The sequence below is a fragment of the Danio rerio genome, chromosome 4 (genome assembly GCF_049306965.1).
Source record: "Danio rerio strain Tuebingen ecotype United States chromosome 4, GRCz12tu, whole genome shotgun sequence".
NCBI classification, from domain to species: Eukaryota; Metazoa; Chordata; class Actinopteri; order Cypriniformes; family Danionidae; genus Danio; species Danio rerio.
In genome coordinates, this window is record NC_133179.1 from 10,686,835 (window position 1) to 10,702,563 (window position 15,729).

General features: G+C 36.5%; 1 protein-coding gene across 26 annotated transcripts in view; it reads left to right on the forward strand.

Moving 5' to 3' along the window:
* The window catches only part of flncb (filamin C, gamma b (actin binding protein 280)), a 65,571-nt gene extending 55,688 nt beyond the window's left edge, over window positions 1-9,883 (forward strand). For 15 of the 26 annotated variants that reach the window (XR_012401916.1, XR_012401922.1, XR_012401924.1 and 12 more), the window contains 9 exons: window positions 1,069-1,314; window positions 1,976-2,245; window positions 2,757-2,894; window positions 3,010-3,125; window positions 4,353-4,485; window positions 5,453-5,629; window positions 5,957-6,175; window positions 6,676-6,882; window positions 8,564-9,883. Coding sequence is in view for 12 of the 26 variants with exons in the window: in XM_021475222.3 (XP_021330897.1) it covers window positions 1,069-1,314; window positions 1,976-2,245; window positions 2,757-2,894; window positions 3,010-3,125; window positions 4,353-4,485; window positions 5,453-5,629; window positions 5,957-6,175; window positions 6,676-6,882; window positions 8,564-8,751 (1,694 nt within the window). In the remaining 14 variants the exon portion in view is untranslated. The remainder of the gene's footprint in view (window positions 1-1,068; window positions 1,315-1,975; window positions 2,246-2,756; window positions 2,895-3,009; window positions 3,126-4,352; window positions 4,486-5,452; window positions 5,630-5,956; window positions 6,176-6,675; window positions 6,883-8,563) is intronic. The other 11 variants (XR_012401918.1, XR_012401921.1, XR_012401925.1 and 8 more) reach the window with 1 other exon arrangement.
* Window positions 9,884-15,729: the final 5,846 nt, after the last annotated feature.

A 15,729-nucleotide genomic window follows, 5' to 3' on the forward strand; every position in this document is an offset into this window, starting at 1 on the left:
AATTGGAATTGCGATAATTTTTCCAGCAAATAAATGATAAAACACTGACAGCCATTCAAAATCCATTGAAATATAAAGAGCTCGTGCAATTCAAAATCTACAGATGCCATTGTGGCAATGCACTGCTTGATGTTAAGCCCTCTTTAAAAAGGTTATTTACAAGACATGACTATCTTGGTCTTAAAAACAGATGGTTATGCCATGGTAAATATGAGAAAAAATACGTGTAAGTTATGCAAACCACCCATTGTTAGCTCTGGCATCTTTGGGTTGCCTCTCTTGAAAACGCTGGTGAAAATAATTTGTTTTGTTCTCTTTAGCAATTGCTAAATTTAAGGTTTGATTAGATTGATTACACATCACAAGCTGGATTTACTAATCAGATGCGCTAAAAGCACACTGTTGACACCTGCTGGTTACAACGGGGTACTGCCAAATGAAAAGCATTTCTACAAATTAGCAGATTGTTATTGTTCGTCAATGTGAATGCAAATATATTAATCGTTGCACTGCAGTTATCACGCTGGGTAAAACCATTAAAATTATAGACTCTATATGGTATGAATAAAATTTTTACATATTACTTTACATACTCCATTCATGACTTATCAGCTTCAGTGGTGTGGTTTCAATGCTATTCACAGCTCCTCAGAATAGTAAAATGATAATTAAATGCTTTGGTTGTGTCCACTTTGCTCTGGGATTCTGGCATTGGATTTGAACAAAACAAACAAGGATGCTAAAGACTGCAGCATGAGCTGCTAATTCACTTCATGGCACCATGAACCCTTGTTGTTCTACTTGCACTACTATACATCAAGTGATAGCCAGTATCTCTCGCATATTATTACTATGCAGTAGGAAAGCGAGCACATTTGTCTCCTTTTTCCAGCTGTTTCTCACTGACTCCCGCTGTCACACGTGTCACTTTCTGTCTCTTAAATTAGATTCTCTAAGAAAGTGTTTTGATCTAGATTTGCAGTAATGAAAAGCATGCTTTTCCGGTTCCTCTTTTTTCATCGCTTCCTTCCTTCCTTCTTCCTTTTTCCTCTATGTTTCGGGCTGTAGGGAACTGGTTTCAGATGGTATCGGCCCAAGAGAGACTCACGCGTACCTTCACCCGCAGCAGCCACACCTACACACGCACAGAGCGCACCGAGATCAGCAAGACCCGGGCGGGCGAGACCAAACGGGAGGTGCGGGTGGAAGAAAGCACCCAGGTGGGGGGCGACCCCTTCAGGGATGTTTTCGGTGGATTCATGGGAAGGGAAAGCCTGGGACCCTTCAACAGTCCCCAGGGCCGACAATCAGAGGGTGTGTGTGTGTATTTGTGTGTGTGGGCGCATGTGTTAATGAATTATTAAAGATTCTAAATACTTTTGTTTTTTTACTATTTACTCACCCTTACCATATTTATATTTTCATATAGAAATCTGATATATGGAGGTTTATGCAAATTCAGATTCATATTTGGATTACAAACATATAAAACATATCATATATGCAACATATATTTCAAAGTATTGCAAAAATATATGTTTACATATATTTTTTCCAACCATTGAAATTACAAATATGTGCATATATATGTAATTATACCTAAATTCAAAGATATATTTGAACATATGTTCATATGCAGTATAGCCATATTAATATAGATTCCTATATGGATATAAATATACATCCATAAGGGTTAATGATAGTAGGATTTTTAATTTTTCTTTTAGTTTGCAGCTGTTTTTTTGTGTATGTGTGTGTGTGTGTGTGTGATTATGTCATGGTATGCATGTGTTTATGGGGTTTTCAGCAGGAGTGAGCACACTCTTTCCACTGCAGAGGTTTATGACAGAGGAGCTGGGCTGGAAAAAGTGAGCAGCCGTCAGCTCTGCAGAAAAGTCCAGCCAGAACATCAGCTTTATGGGAGAGATGCCTGAATTGTATGTGAAATGTCTCATACACGTCTCTCCTCTCTCAGGTGAATCGGGTACACAGGAGATGACTGCACAGGTGACGAGTCCCAGTGGGAATACGGAGGACGCTGAGATCATTGAAGGAGAGGACAGCACCTATAGTGTGCGTTTCGTGCCACACGAGATGGGCCCTCACACGGTCAATGTAAAATACAGGGGTCAACATGTTCCTGGAAGCCCCTTCCAGTTCACCGTGGGGCCCCTGGGAGAGGGAGGAGCCCATAAGGTTCGGGCTGGCGGTACCGGATTGGACAGGGGTGTGGCTGGAGTTCCAGGTAAGCAGTACTGTTATTACTAAAACTAAACAAATAGTTCTCAGTCAAATAGAAGTATTCAAAATATGGATTCCCTTTATAAGATTTCTACAGGAAGCTGAATCTTTTGTCCTGATAACTTATATCTTGTATCACCTGCTATTAATTTACCATGATTTTGATTCCTTTGATATAGCATTTATTTATTTCCATTCTTGTAATTGTAATTTGTATTTTAATTTTTAAAAATAATTTTGTATTTTTTCTTTCCATTAATGTTAAAATCATTTCATTGATGTTAAAAGATAAAAAAATTAATAAAGATATAAAATCTATGTATAATGTAAAATATATATTTAAAAGATAAAAAATAAAAATAAAATGATTATTAAAAAATAAAAAATTAAATATTTGACGAATATTAAAATAATACTGACAGGAATTTAGGTATTGTTCATCTGGGTTGTTGCTCATATGACTTTAAATCACCTTACATACATAATAAAATTTTTTGGGTGTGTGTGACTTTTAGCTGAGTTTAGTATCTGGACCCGTGAGGCCGGTGCTGGTGGTTTGTCCATTGCTGTTGAGGGTCCCAGCAAAGCAGAGATTTCCTTTGAGGACAGGAAGGATGGCTCCTGTGGTGTGGCCTACATTGTACAGGAACCTGGTAACTACTAATGCTAACTTTAGCCTAGTTTTGATTTCTTTTAAGTAAAATAGCTCAGTTTAATATATAACATTCAATTACACTCAGTCTTTTTTTTTTTCGTCCTTGATTTCAGGCGACTATGAGGTGTCAATCAAATTTAATGACGAACATATCCCAGACAGCCCTTTCATCGTTCCTATTGCCTCACTGTCAGATGACGCTCGTCTTCTTACCGTCACCAGCCTGCAGGTGAGCAAATCCAGATCAAACACACTGTTTTTGTGTGTGTGTGTGTGTGTGTGTGTGTGTATGTTTGTGTGGATATGGATGGTTATTGTGTAAAGCAGCGGGACGGGTGAGATTCAGGGACTCTTGAGAGCGGATGGCAGCTCCTTTATCAACAAACACTTGATGGAGAACACACAACAGCTTATCATGAGACCCGACAAGTGTACTTACACTTCCCTTCAAAGAGATTCAAGGAGTTTCTCTGGAAAAACTAATGAGCGTGACAAAGTAGCACATCATTTTTCATGTTGGCCGCTCAGAATATGCTTACTGAGACATCTTTCTAACCCGGCATTAAAGTATACTTTCTCACTTCTGCCTAAAACAAGCAGTGATTTTTATGACATCACTGTACACTAGATCTTCTGACCAATCAACTGCTCTCTAGTATTTGAAGAACCCCACCCCATATAAGATTTGTCTGAAATTGCTCATTTATTCTGCTTTCATACTAAAGGTTTGCCTAAACACTGGTAGACAGTATACAAGATGTACGTTACAGAATATACCATTATTGTTCTATTGTGTAAAACAGAAGGGCTTTATTTTATGTAAACAACTGCCTGGATGTACTTTATCCCACTTATTTAATGGCTACTTGCCACAAAACTAAACAATTAGACAGAAAAAAAGATTGTTCTAAGCTGTAATAGTTTAATAATTTCTTAATTAAATGCAAAGATAGAAAGAAAAATGGCTGATTGGAGCATATACTAACCTACATACTATTATTAAGTCACTAGATGGCGCAAAACAATCAAAACAAACAGCAGCATGACTGGCAAGCATATGGATATACTTGAATGTGGATGTGATTGTATCCACTGACTTTCATGATAATTCCAAGTTCCCAGATGAGCCTGTGTCATTAGTTTCAGAAAAATCTACATTTTAAAGGTAATTTGACTGCATTTCAAAGCTTATTTCACTGATTCAGCATTGTTATTATAAACTGTGGCTCATCATGATACACTTTAACTCGATTAAATAAATGAAACGCTGTTGGGGAGGTAAAAAAAGGAGTAAAAAGGGGAGGAGCTACTCAACATGCCCCACTTTTTTATGTCAAAATGACTTTATAAATCGTACAAAGCTGCACATTTCTAGGCATACTTTTTAAATTTCTGAAAAATAGTTGATATCAAAAGACAATTTGATTTATAAATCTGTTTGGCTGTCTGTGTGCAGGAAATGGGTCTGAAGGTGAATCAGGAAGCCTCGTTTGCTGTACAGCTAAACGGAGCGAGAGGTGCGATTGATGCTAAGGTGCACACGCCATCTGGAGCTGTGGAGGAGTGTTATATTACTGAGCTGGACAATGGTGAGCATACTGTACTCATGCATGTAAAAACTCAGAGGAAATTATTTGTATTTATAATAAGATGTTATATGCATATTTATTGATATTTATATTTGTATATAACTGTATTAAATATAAAGTGTCTATGAAACTATTTTATTAGACTATTTATGCATTTTATATTATAATTCATGTACTATTTAATATATTATATATTTTAATATAGTATAAAATTGTTTTTGTGTTTATGAATTCTTTATTTTAGTTTTAATTTAAAATCTTTGATGATTTTTCATTTATGTAAAGTAATATCTTTAATCAATAACATACAGGGCTTTTTATTATAATACAGTTCTTTGAGTTTAAGTATATTATTATTTATATACACTTTTATTAAATTTATAGTGTTTATGAAACTATTTTTTAGACTATTTAAGCATTTATATTATTATTTATGTACTATTCAATATATTATTGTGTTATAGAATTTATTCTGTGTTCATGAATACATTATGTTATGCTTTTACTTTAATAAAAGATAAATGTTGTGACTTTTATAATTAAAATAATATCTTAAATCAATAATGTACAGGGTAATTATTTGATCTATAATATAAATCTATGATTTTTTTGATTTATTAATATTTATATATAATTTTATGAAATATATGTTTGTTATATATGTTATATTAAATATGTTTATTGATGACAATTTAAGCATTTTATATTATTATTTATGCACTATTTAATAAGTTATGTATATTTCCTGTGTTCATAAATTCATTTCTTTATATTTTTATTTTAATAAATACATTTTAAGCTTTTTTATAATTAAAATAATATCTTGAATAATAAACAGTGTAATATAAATCGCATGTTTTTAAAAGTTAATGTTATTTATTTTGACTGTTTACTGTATGTACCATTTAAAGAAACTACTTTAAATAACATTTTATCTACTTAACACTGCGTGGCTGTGTCTGTGCAGATAAACACGCCATACGGTTTATTCCCCGGGAGAACGGTGTCCATTCCATCGATGTCCGTTTTAATGGGAGCCACATCCCAGGCAGCCCCTTCAAGATCCGAGTCGGGGAACCTGGTCAGGCAGGAGATCCAGGAATGGTGACTGCTTTTGGGCCTGGACTGGAGGGAGGAACGACAGGTATGACACCAACAAAAAGACCGTCTGTTAGTCAGGATTCTTGGTCCATGTGCTCATCAGATGGCAAAAGCAAATAATAAGATCATGATGACAATATTTTTATCATAATAAAAAGCCTAATCTCATATGGTTGGACAGTGATTCGTCTTAAATAAATGTTTAAAATATTGGACTGTAGTGTAAAATAATTTGCTTTAATGTGTGATATGATTAAACAGTGCTCATTTCTCAATTGGTTTGAGTAGAAGTTAGGACCTGGTAAAAGCAGTTTATGAGTGTTGAAATCCAAATGCAAAGGAACTCATTTGGTTGGGTCTTCTGTCTCAGGCGTACCATCAGATTTCATTGTGAACACATGTAATGCTGGGTCAGGAGCTCTGTCGGTCACTATTGACGGCCCGTCCAAGGTGAAGATGGATTGTCAGGAGTGTCCGGAAGGATACAAGGTCACCTACACACCTATGGCTCCCGGCAGCTACCTCATCTCCATCAAATATGGTGGACCGCAGCATATCGTGGGCAGCCCCTTCAAAGCCAAAGTCTCTGGTGAGTCACCAAACACCATATTTTTACTATGTATTTACCCTCGGAACTAAAATGTTTGGTGTAAGATCGGTGCAAGGACACACTCATGAAGCACATCTGAAGGTTTTAAGTTAATCTATATATATGTATTTAATTTAATATAATTAGTTTTATATTAGTTTATTTTTAATTTAATTTAATTTAATTTAATTTAATTTAATTTTATTTTATTTTATTTTATTTTATTTTATTTTATTTTATTTTATTTTATTTTATTTTATTTTATTTTATTTTATTTTATTTTATTTTATTTTATTTTATTTTATTTTATTTTATTTTATTTTATTTTAGTCTTGCACATACATGTAGATGTGCCACAGTTTGCCAAAGAATATTTTTCATCCATACTCCATCTGACAGAATGTTCACCCTATAGTCAAATTACTATTATTATAAAAATACGAAGCCAACAATAAAATGATCAACACTACAAATAAACAAACTCAAACTCCCTCTTTCAGGTGCACGTCTGTCTGGCGGCCACTCTCTACACGAAACCTCATCAGTTCTGGTGGAAACGGTGACAAAGTCCTCATCCGTGGCTGGATCTTTCTCTACTCTGCCAAAGTTTTCATCTGACGCCAGTAAGGTGGTCTCCAGGGGGGCAGGCCTCTCCAAAGCCTTCATCGGCCAGAAGAACACCTTTACTGTGGACTGCAGTAAAGCAGGTGCGCCGGCGCTAACCTTTCTTAATTAGGACAAAAACAAGCATTTAAAAATGTTGGCGGTTCATTCTGCTGTGGCGACCCTGGATAAATCAGAGATTAACGTGAAGCAAAATGAACGAATGAATATTATATACCAGAGTATAAGCGTTAATTGTTAAACTTTCCTGAATGTGTTTATTAAGCTTTATTTACAAGCCTATGCGTAATGTATTGTTTTTTTGTACACATATATGTAAGTACATTAAAGTACATATATACGCACATACTATATATTACGAAAATATACACACACACTTAAGTCTGTATTTGGTTATCGCATTTACATTGTACATGCTCCACAGGTTTTGTTCATGAGTGAGGGAAGGATGGAGTGGAAGATTGACCGGCGGATTGGTGCAGCGGCAGCAGTAATGCGGTTGATGTACCGGTCCGTTGTGGTAAAGAAGGAGCTGAGCCGAAAAGCAAAGCTCTCGATTTAACGGTCAATCTACATTCCTACTCTCACCTTTGGTCATGAGCTTTGGGTCATGACCGAAAGGACAAGATCTCGCATACACTGCAAAAAATGCTTTTCTTACTTAGACTTTTTTTGTCATGTTTCTAGTCCAAATATCTAAAAATTCCTAAATCAAGAAGAGTTTTCTAGACAAGCAAAACATATTGTCTTGTTTTGAGAAACAATATGCCAATATTAAGTGAGTTTTTCCTTAAAACAAGCAAAATAATCTGCCAATGGGGTAAGCAAAATAATCTTACGTCAAAAGAAAAAACAAGATTAATTTGCTCACCCCATTGGCAGATTATTTTGCTTGTTTTACGGAAAAACTCACTTAATATTGGCATATTGTTTCTCAAAACAAGACAATATGTTTTGCCTGTTTTGAAAATGCTTCTTGATATAAGAAATTTTAGATATTTAGACTAGAAACAAGACAAAAAATCTAAGCAAGAAAAGCATTTTTTGCAGTGTACAAGCGGCAGAAATAAGTTTCCTTCGAAGGGTGGCAGGGTGCACCCTTATAGACAGGGTGAGGAGCTCTGTTCACTGGTAGGAGCTTAGAGTAGTGCCGCTGCTCCTCCACATCGAGATAAGTCAGCTGAGGTGGCTCAGGCATCTGTTTCGGATGCCTCCAAGACGCCTACTTAGGGAGGTGTTCCAGGCATGTCCCACCTGGGGGAGGCCTTAGGGAAGACCCAGGACTCGCTGAAGGGACTATGTCTCTCGGCTGGCCTGGGAACGCCTCGGGATCCCCCCGGAGGAGCTGGAGGTGTGAAGGCTGAAGTGTCTGGGGAGAGGGAAGTCTAGAGTTCCCTTCTAAGACTGCTGCCCCCGCGACCCGGCCTCAGATAAGCGGATGAAATTGACATGACATGACATGCTTAGCATTAATAAAAGATTCACAACAAGGAAAGGGACATTTAGAGAAATCTAGATAGTGTTTTTTTTTTATTTTGATGATAATCATTCATTAATTTTCCTACTGCTTAGTCCTTTATTTATCAGGGGTCGCCACAGCAGAATGAACCACTAACTATTCTGGCATATGTTTTGCGCAGCAGATGCCCTTCCAGCAGCAACCCAGTACTAGGAAATCCGATAATTATTGCACATTGAATAACACCCCAATGCACAAAAAGCAGCATATATGACAGTATAAATGTATTTATTTTCTCTTGTCAGGGACAAACATGCTAATGGTGGGAGTTCACGGGCCAAAGACGCCCTGTGAGGAGGTGTACGTCAAACACATGGGCAACCGAATGTACAACGTCACATACACGGTGAAAGAGAAAGGAGACTACATTCTCATAGTCAAATGGGGTGAAGAAATGGTGCCCGGAAGCCCTTTCCACGTCACAGTGCCTTAAAAACTGTCTTCAGACCCATCACCACTATGCAAAGACTCTGATTGTCCCGGGACAGAGATGGGACTCACCGACAATGCCTTTTCATCATTTATTAACTCACCAGTAATCCAGAAAAATTACGTTTGCATACGCTTCCAGTATGTGTTCATTTCACACTGTATGTTGTTATTTTAGGTGATGTGCGGCTGTGGGGAATGTCTGAAGGATATGAAGGTTTCGATGCTAATTTGAAGATGCTACATGCTAAATCATCACGTCCACTTTACTGTTACTGTCTGGACCATTTGCAGACATCATAAACAGCCTAATTATTTTATCTCTTTTTATCTGATGCTAAAATTGGTCTTATTTTTAAGATGAAATAATGGTTTGGTTGGAGTCTGGATCAGGATTGAAGCTGGACTTGATCATGGGCTTAGCTTGAGCGGAGAAAACCTGATTGTTAAGAAAAAAAAGAGAGTCCAAAGGATCTACACCCAAGAAAATATGCTTACATAAGAGTATGCTTTATCCAAAGTGCATTATGTGTTCACGATTCGTTTCATTTTGTATTTTGGTCATTTTAGATTATGTGTGACTTGAGAATGTTTGCAGGAGACACGAATGTTGTTGTTGATGCTAATTTGAAAATGCTACATGCTAAATCACATCCACTTTTGTTATTGTCCGGACCATTTGCAGACATAATTTAACAGCTGAACTATTTAATCTTTTTTTTTATTATTATTATTATTATTATTATCTAATGCCAAAATGGGTCTTATTTTTTTTGACTGAATAACAGTTAAGGGTTGAAGCCAGTCCTGATTTTGAGCAGAGAAAATCTGATTGCTATAGGTTCAGGTTCACACTGTGTCTAAACTGGTTTAAACCGCTTTGGACTGGGTTGTGTGATTGGTTAGATGAGTTTTTTCTTTTCTTTTCTACCAAGCGGTGTAGCAAAAGCCGTTCAGCATGTGAATGTTTGAAATCCCACAGTTTTTACAGTGACTATTGTTAAAGAGCAACATTTTATAGTGATTTTATATCGATGAATTTAAATAGGATTGTATGGAGAAACACTAATTGTTTGATAAGTTTAATCTACTGTTTGTAAAACTGTGCTGGCATATTAAAGTTTTAATTGCTAATCTGCTGTTTATTGATGGTCATTATATAAGTTATTATAATTAATTAAGGAGAATTTTATATCATATAAACGTTTGGTACACATTTAAAAGAAACTAAAACGAAGTATTTTATCATAGCAAACATAAAAAACATCCATTAGTACAGTACTGTATGTAGTGCGCGTGTTGCAGTCTGAGCCGCTAGAGGGCGACCACACACCACTGGGCTTCCCAGCTGCAGCTAATGAGGTGTTATTAGTTACTCCATCAATACAAGCTGGTCAGGAGAAAAGCTCCGTCAGGTCAGTGTTTGAACAGTAATATTGATTTAAAATAGCAGTAATTTAAGGGTATCTCTGATAAATCGATGAAAATCGCTTAAAAATAGCACTGGTTTCACAATGATATAGAGAAAGTCGAGATTTCCGTCAGATCTCTTCATTTACTCAATAAAAGTTGCTCACTGGGTGAAAACATGTCTAAATAAAAATTAAATCATCTTCAAACTCAGATTATATGCCTCAATAAACTTCAGAAATGTTATTTTTGAGGCTTGAAATGTGTACTGGAGTATAAATGCTCATTACCAAACGCATTTCTTTCCAGTTTATTGAACAAAAACGAAACATACATCTTTATTTTTTATGATTGTGATCTTTATGCCACATACATACAAAAAAAGTGATATTCTTTGGTTTATGAATCCAATCAGTTCAGACAAGTGTGCTATTTTACAAGAGACATCAATATTGTGTTGTATTGGGTAACTTACGCACTTTATATCAGATATTCTGCTCATCTATCAAAGTGTCCTAACAAATATGAAAAATATGTAATATTTCAGTTGTATTGACTTCCATACTGTTTAATTGTGATTGATGGCCATTTATTTGGTGCAGGAATCAGATGCTTGGAAGGAAGAGGAACGCGCGGAACCATTATCTACTTCCTTTGGACAGTTTGGCTGAGTAAGATTGCTCTTTTGCCTGGCCTAATTAAATATTTAATTCAATTAGGTTAATCATAGTTATCTAAAGGTTTCTTATATATTTTATAAGTGATGCTACACTGTAATTTTTGTCATATCTAAGCACGTTTTTTTTTTAAATGAGGCCAAATCATTCCGAGCGCCTCTGGTGGCCGGCTGCAGCAAAGAGCTTAGAATGACCAAGAGGCGACACTCTAGTGTAATTTGGGAAACAGCCACTAGAGGGCTCAGCGGCCATTGTGGAGTGAAAACTCCAATAGAACAACAGCATATTATAAGTCTGTAAAATAAACAATTAAAAGTGCTGATGATTATGATAACAAAAGTATTGTCGCCTTTCAGGTTGTATCTCGGCTTTAATGTGCTTTTTAAATAAATATATAAATAAAAAACAAAGCAGCTGCTTGCCATCGCGACAGTAAAGAGATCCTATGGACGGTCGATCACTTTCACTCCAAAATGACGGAATCCGGGGCTGTTGCTGGGCGCTGCTGTTGCAATGGGACGTTCTATTGAGTGTCGCCTCTTGGTCATTCTAAGCTCTTTGGCTGCAGTAAAACACATAAGCCCCGCCCTCATTATGTAAACTAATGGGGTATATGCACAGCTAGTGTTTTCAGCCAATTATAGAAGTTTAATCTGACTATTTTCAATTTTATAAGGTTACTTTTACAGCATCCATGTTGTAATGCAATTAAAATACAATTAGTTAAATATACTTAAGCATTCATTTAGTTGATTAAGCGTAAAATGAGATGAAAGACCGTGTAACCTCTAGCGCTGTCAGGATCAGCAGACTATTGAATGCTTTTGAAAATACTGGGGTAAAATAAACTGTCATCTTTTAAAGACATGGTGAGGGAAAATGAAACTTAATAGAGTGCTTCTAGTCCAGTCTGAGACCCACTTTATATCGTATATCTATCAGCCAGTGAAGATTATTGATTTTTAAAGAAATCAGACCTTAAATGTGGCCTTAAATTTTATAATGGAAAGGCGGTTCACTGGAAACGCTGAGGCTGGCTGACTGAAATTAAAATTCCCTGTGCATATACCCTATTGAACATGAGGCAAAAAAAATCTAATTACATATAGTAAAAAATCTAAGATTATTGTTAATATGGAAACTTGTTTTCACTAAAGAATAAAAATAATCAACTTATCAAATCATCAACTATAAGCAAATATAATATAATAAGCAAATATCTGTATTTTTTATTCTGATAATATGCTTCTTATCATTGTATTTTCATCAAAATAATTACTATATCTAAAATGTACCTATTTTGAAAAAAAAGTTCTTGTAATTATTTGAGTTTTCATATATATATATAAAAAACTAGAATAATGTAAATTTAACTATAACTATATTGCCATCCACACCAATGTTCTGTTTATCATAATCTGTTCTTTTAAGGGCGTACTCACACAAGGTACAGTTGCCTTGAACTGTGCCAAAGCATCTTCCGTCCGCAACCATATCTGATATAGCAACAACTGGTTCAAATAGCATAGTGTGAGTGCACCCTAAAGCTTGGTCTATACTTCTGCATCGAGTGATCGGTGTGACCCTTGTCACATGCAATGCGCGTAGCTGTGCATTTATACTTCTGCGCGTTGTTTGTATTTGCAAAGCAATAACACTTCCGAAACACTAGCTGGCAACAGGTGTTTATGTTGCTCTGTGTCGAGTTTCTTCGCTGGTGTTTTGTTTTTTCTGAACACTACCTTAACCTCTTTACATGCATTTTTAAATTTCTTTTTGGTATTTCTCTTTGCTTATTGGAAGCTAATTAGAATAAAAGTTGAAGTATTCAGTTAAAATAGGGTTTGGGACATTTCATATGCTGCTAAACAGTTGCAGGAGGACACTCTATGTCTGTAACAAAAAAATAAAACATTAAAAGTGTTTTAAATAGCCACTTAAGAGATAATATGTGCTGTCCACGTATGTGGACCGTCAAGCCCTAGGAGTTTATTGTTTAAGTGGCTTAAACTCGCTCATTTTGAGGTGGGAATTGGCAGACATGCAACAACTTTAATCATAAGGCTAACACAAAATACCAGTTTCCGTCTGGAGCTCCTTCACGAGACTCCACATTTGTAAATACTTGCTGTGCCACCCACACTCATCATCACTACCAAGCCAACCAATCACATTGCTTGCGCTACGGGTTGTTGCGACATGTAGTTAAGTTTTTTTTAAAGGTGTGCATCAGTGTCGACGACAGTCACGAGTCGTTCATGCGTAGGCTGAGCCGGAGCATACGCGTGCGCTTGATGCAGAAGTATAAATCAGCCTCAAGTCAGAATCTGGCAGGACCGTCATTCATCAGAAAGTTCTAAAAGTGATTCCAACATGTTCGTTCCTCTTTGTAATCCGAATTTAGAACCAGAACAATTATTTAAATGCGATAACTGTTGTAACTTGGTTTAATTATCAGCCTCTTTCTGTCTCTGTAGTCTTTTATTTATTTATTTTTTATTTATTATTATTTTTAAGTTTAAAAGGGACAATGCATATTAATCAATGGTAAAACTGTAAATAAGCAATTCATTCATAGTAAATCTGTTGCCCCTGCCAGATTTAAAAAAGGCGAGCTTAAGTCAAAAACACATTATAACACATAAAGCACAATACATACAGGACACATGATTACAAACTTGATTCACTTGTAGCCATTTCTTTAACTTGTATTGAAATGTTGAGTAATTTGTAATATCCCTTGTTACAGCTCAGTACTAATTTTCTCTTTAGGGAGTTCAAATATCCTGAATTAAACAGGTCATCTATATACAGTACGTGTTCATGCTACATTATGGAAGTGGAAAAACTGGTTCTTTAAATGACTGTGTCCCTGTAGGCTCACAGGTCAACCCGTTGCCTTCATGTGCTTTTCATAAAACTCACCTTTTGCTCTTTGCCGCGGTATATCTACTGTATATATATCCAAGGAGTTCTTCTTTTGCAAATAAAGACAGATAGAGGGCCAGTGGCGGCACCCTGTCGCCTCTTCAGTATGTGAGCATCCTCCTGAAAGGTGCTTGATCTTGACTTTTTTTTTGTCCCTTGGCCGGGCCTTCAGGAGATAGAGGCCGTCTTAATGAGATACGGGGCATGACAGGAACCTAATGGATTCCTGGTCATTTGTAATGAGGATGTAAATGGCAATAAAGGCTCAGGGGCTCCGGATTTAAAGCTGCATATTTCTTACACCGCAGTTGCAGTGGAGTCATTCAAACCGATTTCTCGTTATAGTGAATACGGAGGAAGAAGAAGGAGGGAAAGAGGCATTTAAAGGAAGAGAGAGTCAGATTTTTAACACCCGGTTGTGTGTGTGTGTGTGGGACAGTCGTTTAGCAGCGTTAATGACCTTGCACCTGTGGATGAAGGTATAAGGGGCGAAGCGTCCTTCCTTTGACAGTGTTTGATTAATTGGGTTTAATCTCCTGTGGATTGTGACGCAAGCTGAGGAAAGTCGACTAGAGCAATTACCAGGTTTTCAAGTGATGGATAAATAGCAGGTGTAGTTTTAAAAATACAGGTCTAAATACTGAGATAAAATGTGGTCAGGTTAGATAAATTTCATGATTATGTGGGCAACAGGTCTGGTATCAGTAGTGTGGGTTTGTTTGAAGTACAGGCCAAATGGAAGTCACTTTCAAGCAGAGCTGTTGATGCGGATGAATGTGGCGAATTTGCATAACCAAATGAACCTGATGTGAGATCTGTGAAGAATCTTGTACAAGGATTGTATGAATTTCTATAATGACTACATTTTGTCTGGAAAAAAACACCTGACAATCCAACACAATCTCACTGCAATTCGTAACTCTTTGATTTAGTGGCTAATTTGTATGAATTCGTACAATGTCATTCGCACAATTTAGTACGATTTTCTCATCACCTAATGACGGTTGGGTTTGGGAGCGGGGTTGGGTGCCACGCTTCCTTTCTAAAATCGTACATTTTTGTATGACTGAACTCGCCACTAAACTGACAAAGCGTAAAATACAGTACTTATGTTTGCTTGTGAGATCAGGCTGGACCATCTGATATTTATACAGCATTTAAAAGGGAATTTCTGGGATGAGCTACAGTATGTTTGTTTGTGACATCCTTGATTGAACTTATTCATTGTAGAGACGTCTATTTGATGTTTGTTTTTACATCTGGAAAACGTATATATAAAGCATTGTTCACAGGAATTGGGGTATTTTCTAAATGCAAATGCGGTTAACTGAAAACAAAACTTTCTTGAACACTCTGTACAAGATTTTCCTAAAACTGCAGGTACAGTGTGGTCATGTAGACACTACAACTGGAGTTTTCACCTCATGTTGTGCTGTTTTCTCCTTTCTGATTGGCCAACATGTCCCAACAAATTCCACAGCATTGCATGTTTGTTTGCATTGACTTGTATGCAGTTTAGTTGCGAAAACACTTCATTCTCCGTTTGGCGTAAGCCCAGCATTAAAGTTTCTTTATTACCACCTGTTGGTTTGTCGTACCCCTAACATGAACCACAGTGCATTTTGTCATTTTCATCTTGATGGAGATTTTTAAAAAATGAAAGCAGAGAAAACACCATTTATAAAAATAACCATGTAGCGTGGACATGACCTTAGTTTGTCTTCTCATTTACAAAATGTCTACTTGATGTCAATTTTCAGATGTTAAATACATGTTTAGAAAGCTTCGTTAAGATGATTAAAGTTAGAATGTTTATTCAAGGGCGGCATGGTGGCTCAGTGGTTAGCATTGTCGCCTCACAGCAAAAAGGTTGCTGGTTTGAGTCCCGGCTGGGCCAGTTGGCATTTCTGTGTGGAGTTTGTATGTTCTCCCCATGTTCGTGTGGGCCTAAAGACATGCTATAGGTG